This window comes from Stenella coeruleoalba, assembly GCF_951394435.1.
Source record: "Stenella coeruleoalba genome assembly, chromosome: X".
Lineage (NCBI taxonomy): Eukaryota > Metazoa > Chordata > Mammalia > Artiodactyla > Delphinidae > Stenella > Stenella coeruleoalba.
In genome coordinates this window covers 120,560,239-120,566,522 of record NC_137152.1, presented here as the reverse complement: position 1 = coordinate 120,566,522, position 6,284 = coordinate 120,560,239, and the positions used below count along the sequence as shown (strand labels likewise).

Below are 6,284 nucleotides of genomic sequence, written 5' to 3'. Positions count from 1 at the left end.
GTTACTGTATGAGTTCTGGGGGGTAGCCGCAAGGGGTGAAAGGAAAAATAAAGCCCAAAAGGTTTTTTTTTTTTGCTGTTTACCAATGAATTTCACACCCACAACGTGGAGGGTAGAGTGGGAGACCAAACGCAAAAACAAAAACACCCTCCACAGTAGTCAGCCTTAATCCTAACCACCCACCTTCCGGAACCTCTGAAAGGTGCTAAACCTTGCCTGTGCCATGACCTTAGCGCCTATATTCAACAGCTCAAGCTTTTTTTTTTAACATCTTTATTGGGGTATAATTGCTTTACAATGTTGTGTTAGTTTCTACTTTGTAACAAAGTGAATCAGTTATACATATACTATGTTCCCATCTCTTCCCTCTTACTTTGTAACAAAGTGAATCAGTTATACATATACTATGTTCCCATCTCTTCCCCCTTACTTTGTAACAAAGTGAATCAGTTATACATATACTATGTTCCCATCTCTTCCCTCTTACTTTGTAACAAAGTGAATCAGTTATACATATACTATGTTCCCATCTCTTCCCTCTTGCGTCTCCCTAACCCACCCCTCCCTGTGCTATGCGGCTGCTTCCCACTAGCTACCTTACGTTTGGTAGTGTACATATGTCCAAGCGTCTCTCTCGCTTTGTCACAGCTCACCCTTTCCCCTCCCCATATCCTAAAGTCCGTTCTCTAGTAGGTCTGTCTTTATTCCTGTCTTACCCCTAGGTTCTTCATGACCATTTTTTTTTCTTAAATTCCATATATGTGTTAGCATACGGTATTTGTCTTTCTCTTTCTGACTTACTTCACTCTGTATGACAGACTCTAGGTCTATCCACCTCATTACAAATAGCTCAATTTCGTTTCTTTTTATGGCTGAGTAATATTCCATTGTATATATGTGCATCTTAATGCCTCTCAGACACAAACAAAATCATGCAGCAGCTTCAAGTAGCCCTCTTCCAATCTCCATCCTCAGGAGGCTGGCCACAGTAGGTCCGTCATTTACCAGATTCACCAGGAGGCTAGTCACCAGATACCATGGAGTAGGTTGTCCTCCTGCTAGGACTGCTGTGAGTCAGACATTTAGACTATCATAGAGCACGATTTTAGAAATGTAATACTGTTTATTTAACTTCAAAAACATTTCAGCACTCTAAACATACAAAAAAAAATAACAGAACATTGCAGATCGTGTTTAGTACAGAACGTTCTTGAACTTTCATCAATGCAGTGGCTCTTGGCTTTGCTGACAATGAAGAGTTCTATGGTTTGTTTAAAAAACAAACAGTTTAAAACTACTGCACTTCAACTAAAAAGGATCCAAAACACTTCTCATGCCAGCTGACCCCCCCCTTTTCCACAGCTAAGAATGGCAGCGGGATGCTATGTCTCTATATACAGAAACAAGACAACCTGAAGCTAAATGGATGCCCACTGCAGTGTCCACAGGTCCAGCCCCACAGTGCACGCCCTGAGCTACGGCCCCTCCGGAAGGCATCGCTCCTACAGCCTCCACGCCAAGCAAGGAGCGTTAAGAGTGTGTCTCGGTTGCTTTGTTCTTTTTACAAACTATAGATATGTACAGTTGAGAACTCGGGATTCCTAGCCAATGACCATAGAGTTAACACACCACCTCACAAATTAAAAAAAAAGAAAGAAAATGCCAGAAACATCTTTAAATGCCTTGTCACACCAACAGCAAAGTGCACAGAGTGAGGAGAACACGAGAGCCTTTTCATTTTAAAAATGTTTGGAAATATGTACAACTTTGATACAGTTTCCGGGTGCTCCAGACACCCATGGCCACTTCACGTAAACCACTGACAATTGCTAGAGCACTCTGAGAGACTACGATATAATCATGATCCAACTGGGTAATTCAACCTAATGGAGGCAACAGGCACACCCCAGGCGAGAGCTGTGGCCATCCCTGTGCCCACTACGCTAAGGTAATTCACAAGGAGACAGGCCAACAGTTCCTTTTATTCATCCTCCTCGTCCTCCTCCTCGTCCTCGTCCTCGTCCTCATCCTCTTCATCTTCCTCTTCCACCTTTTTCCGGGCAACTTTAGCAGGGCCCTTGGCACCATCAAACTTCCCTTTAGACTTATAGTCTGCGACATCCTGGAAGCAACAGGGACACGTTCCAAATGAGCAAAGGGTAGAAGCAAAGCCGTCCCCGACCCAGAATAAGAAAACGAGGGAGGAAGACAGGGCTGCTGAACTTTCAAGTATTTGTTTCCAGATTCAAGTTGGGTTCTCAGCCATCGCAACTGCAGAGTGAATGGGCGTTCAAGGGCTCTCAAAGTCCCGTGAATAGCACTATCGGACCCTCTGCCCGGGGCATCCCACATGATCCAAGTTCGAGGCCTGCCTGAAAAGCTGCCCCAGATACAAACATCGGTCAGAAGCCAGACCACCAGCACACCAGGCTGATGTGGAGCGGAGACGGTTCCTGCAGCCTCCCACCCCCGGCCCAGCCACAGCCAGGGCAGCTGACTGCTCACCCATCCAGGCTCGCAGGGGCCCCAGCCCGCGCAGGGCACACTGATTCCCCTCTCACCTTCTCGTATTTCTCCTTCAGCTTTGCTGCCTTGTTGATGTACGGCTGCTTCTCGCTGTCACTTAAGTTATTCCACATCTCGCCCAGCTTCTTTGCCACATCTCCAATAGAGATGCCAGGGTTTGTAGATTTGATCTTGGGGCGGAATTCAGAACAGAACAGGAAAAATCCAGACCTTGGAGGGGAGAATGGTATACATTAGATGAGAACCCACCAAAACGGAAGCTGAAGTCGAAATTCCGTGTTCCTTCCACTATGACTACTGCCACCTGAAGAAATGTGTGATGCCATGCACAATGTTACAAAGTTGTAGGTACCAGAATGCTTACGACGCTTCAGAAATATATGGTGCTTCCTCAGTTCCTGGGAAGAGGGGAGAGAACGTGCCTATGGACCCTGACACCCAGAACTGGACTGTCTGCCTCCTTTCCAGTGGAAAGGCCGACAGCCAACCAGGCGCACAGCTCACAAGCACAGCCGTAACTCCGGACTTCCCTGGCCCTGCATTTTAAAGCTCAAAGTACAGAATGTTTTGCAGAGGTATCTCAACATTTTTTAGGTAAAGTTATCTTTTAAAAAATCTTTCAAGCAGAAGGAAAGCTCTTAACTGTTATCCTGAATCCTACAGTCACTTACGGTGGCCTCTTGGGAGCATTCGGGTCCTTCTTCTTCTTGCCTCCCTTAGCTGGTCCGTAATCCTTCATTTCCCGATCATAGCGCACTTTATCTGCCTTTGCCATTTCATCAAATTTAGACTTCTCTTTCCCAGACATTGTCTGCAAAGAATAGGACCTGTTAAATTCCTCAATGCAGTGAGCACATACCTGTTCGGCTGTCCTGTAGTTAAAGTGGCAGCTGCTATAATCACTTGCAAAAGGGGACTTAAACCCTGGTAGAGACTTCGAAAATAAAAGCACACATGCAAAGTTCTAAAGACAAGCAAGATGAGTCCAAGAGGAAGAAAACAGCCACCTGCGGTTACACTGAAGGTAAGTAAGCACAAAGTGTGAAATCCAACTAGGACTGGCTTGAAAGACACAAGAGAAAAATACCTTCCACCTCTCGGAGCATTTCTTGGAAAATTCTGCAAAATTGACAGGGACCTCGGGGTTTTTCTTCTTATGTTCCTCTCTGCACGTCTGCACAAAGAAGGCATAAGCAGACATCTTGCCCTTTGGTTTCTTGGGATCACCTTTACCCATCTTGACTGATGAAAGGAAGAGAGAAAAAAACAAATACAATGAATGTATACAAGATATACCAAAGGTGGCCATTTAGGAAGAACCCTCCTCCCCCCAGATGCCACTTGCAGCTGAAGGAAGAGTGGGGAGGAAATCAGTTTCACTGTCGCATGTCATTTAACTTTTGACCAGCATGAAGTGCGCTGGTTTGCGAGTTACTTCTCTGAGAGAGATCAAGTTGTCCAAATGGAACCAACTCAAGTGGGGTGGCTCAGGTATATTCCGACTCAGAACTACCACGTTTTGAAAACGACAATCACATAATGGGGAGGACACATTTGTAGAGGGCGCAGGTGGATGGCTGAAGCTTGAAACCAACGGCTTAAGGCTAGCTGGTCATCTGTTTTACTATGTTAGAGACGAAAATACTGTCACCACTGCCAAACACAAGATCCAAGCAGCAGAAGTGCAAAGAGGGAACATTTGAAATTTCACTATTTTTGAAGCGTTCTGGCTTATAGAAATGGCTTTTACAAGAAGGGTGAGCTGGCAAGTGAGCAGATATCCCTTGTACTACTAGTTCAAATCTGTCACTTCATCGTTACCTAAAGGGGGAGGGGAGACCAAAAGGGGTAGTCTTGCTCGTCCGTAAAGCGGAACGCATGTCCAGCCAGGAACACTTTCTCCAAAGTTTCCAAATAAAAATGCAGCTGTGGCGTGTCATCGTCCCTGTCCCACCCCCCCTGCTTCCCGCCATCTTTTCCTTTTCCCACACCCAAGGTCATCACGCAAAACTAAAGCGCTCCCCTTCGCAGGGACAGACCGAAGGGCTGAATTAGGGCCCCGCGGCGACGGCATGGGTGCGGCGGGACGGGTGGCGGGGGAACCCCGGGCTGGCCATGGGCAGCCGGGCTCGGCCCCGCGCTGGGTCACCGGGACACACATAATTCACCTTCCATTTTGTCAAAAGCTTCCTGATGAAAGAAAGTGCCCCTGAAATCCGCCGCTGCCACCCCCGGGGGGCGCACGGGGTCGGGGGCGGCTGCGGCGGCAGCGCGCCGGGGGCGCGGAGCCGGGCGAGCAACGGCGGCGGCGGCGGCGACGGCGTCGCCAGCCGTGCCTCCGAGCCCCGTTCGCTAAAATGGCTGATCCGCGCGCGGCCGGCGCAGGCGGCGGCGAACAAAGCGGTCCGGGCCCCGCCGCCGCCGCCGCCTGCTCGCCAGCCCCCACCCCGCCCCGCCCAGCCCGGGGCTGCGGGGGCCGCGGGCCGGAGCCCCCCCGCCCCCGCCGGCGCGGGGCGCACTGCTCCGGATAACAAAGGCACCCGTGCGGCCATGACGCTCGGCCGCGCCGGGGCCCGCGGCGGCGACCCCGGCTCTCCACGCCTCCGGCCGCAGGCCGCGAGCGCCGGGGCCGATCCCGGAGCCCGCCCGGGAGCCGCCGCCGCCGCCCACCCCGCCCACCCGCCCGCCGGTCCTCCGCTCGCCCGAGCCCAGCGCCGCGCCAGCCATGTTCGCGGCGGCGGCGGCGGTGCCCGGCGGGCAGGAGAGGAGCGGGGGGCGGCTGGCCCGCGCCCGCCCACCACGGGCCGCCGGGCGCTCCCGCGACGGCCATGTTAATGCAGAAGCAGCAGTGCAGCCCGCGGGTCTGCAAGGCGCCCGCCGAGCCCGGGAGTGAAGTTTGCCTGCGCCGTAGCCCCCGGCGGGCAGCGATCGCCCGCCCCCCGCGGAGTCCGTCCCGGGCCGGGGAGCACCGGCCCCCTTCCCCGGGCCGCCGCCCCGCGCCGGGACGCGCGCCGCCCGAACCCGCAGCCGCCCCTCGGCTCGCGCCGCCGCAGCTGCCCGAACCTCTGGCTTCAGGGGGCCTCGGTCCCTGGGCCGCTGCCCCGGGGGCGTCGGCCGAGGGTGGCTCCGCGGAGGGAGCCCAGCCCCGACAGCGGGGAGCTCAGCTTGAAGCACTGAAAAGTTGAAACACCTGAATTGCTCCTTCCTTCCCGCACCTAGCAAGAAAGGAGGCGAAGGGGGAGGGAAGGGCGCAGGGAGGAGAGGCAGGGGGCGGCGGCGGAGCGCGCTCGCGGCGGCGCGGGCCGGAAAGTTGTGCGGGCGCGGCGGCGGCGGCGGCGGCGGCGGCGGCGGCGGCGGCGGCGGGCGGGCGGGCGGTGCAAAACGTACCTGTATTGTTCGCTAGTCTGGGCAGCGCAGGGCACGACGCGCGGCTCAGCGCTCCACAGCCTCGCGCTAGCTGCCTCCACGAGAGCCGCCTGATTGGCCAGCGGGCTCCGCCGTTTAAAACAGCCTCCTCGCCCGGCCATTGGCTGCGGGCCTCATGAATATTAAACAGGCGCGGGCGCCCATTGGGCGCGGCCGCTGGGATCATTCATTCAAACAGAACAACCCGCCGGCGCTGGCTGCAGAGGCAAAACGGAGGAATAATAATAATCTCGCTGTCCCACCCCCCGCACCCCCGTCTTCGAACAGAGCTGGGATCTCAAAGGACTTTGGAGAGGTGGCCCCGCCATTCCCAGCGGCCTCGGCCTCTGGTG

The 6,284-nt window shown here is 53.9% G+C and overlaps 1 protein-coding gene across 2 annotated transcripts; it reads right to left on the bottom strand.

Moving 5' to 3' along the window:
• Positions 1-737: 737 nt before the first annotated feature.
• Positions 738-5,988, bottom strand: HMGB3 (high mobility group box 3). 2 transcript variants are annotated; one of them, XM_079910929.1, is made up of 5 exons: positions 5,914-5,988; positions 3,614-3,768; positions 3,198-3,337; positions 2,562-2,736; positions 738-2,122 (listed from the first exon to the last, which is right to left on the bottom strand). In XM_079910929.1, exons 2-5 carry the CDS (start codon positions 3,761-3,763, stop codon positions 1,982-1,984), a joined length of 606 nt encoding a protein of 201 aa, XP_079767055.1. In that variant the 5' UTR covers positions 3,764-3,768; positions 5,914-5,988; the 3' UTR covers positions 738-1,981. The 2 variants fall into 2 exon arrangements, with proteins under 2 accessions (XP_079767055.1, XP_079767056.1); XM_079910930.1 differs by lacking the exon at positions 5,914-5,988 and adding an exon at positions 5,717-5,857.
• Between the last annotated feature and the right edge of the window lie 296 nt (positions 5,989-6,284).

Excerpts from the sequence above, each read along its gene's own strand:
- HMGB3 (XM_079910929.1), bottom strand. The coding sequence starts at position 3,763 with ATGGGTAAAGGTGATCCCAAGAAACCAAAGGGCAAGATGTCTGCTTAT. Across the intron at positions 3,338-3,613 it reads AATGCTCCGAGAGGTGGAAG|ACAATGTCTGGGAAAGAGAA; the intron begins GTATTTTTCTCT and ends TATTCTTTGCAG. Across the intron at positions 2,737-3,197 it reads AATGCTCCCAAGAGGCCACC|GTCTGGATTTTTCCTGTTCT; the intron begins GTAAGTGACTGT and ends CTCCCCTCCAAG.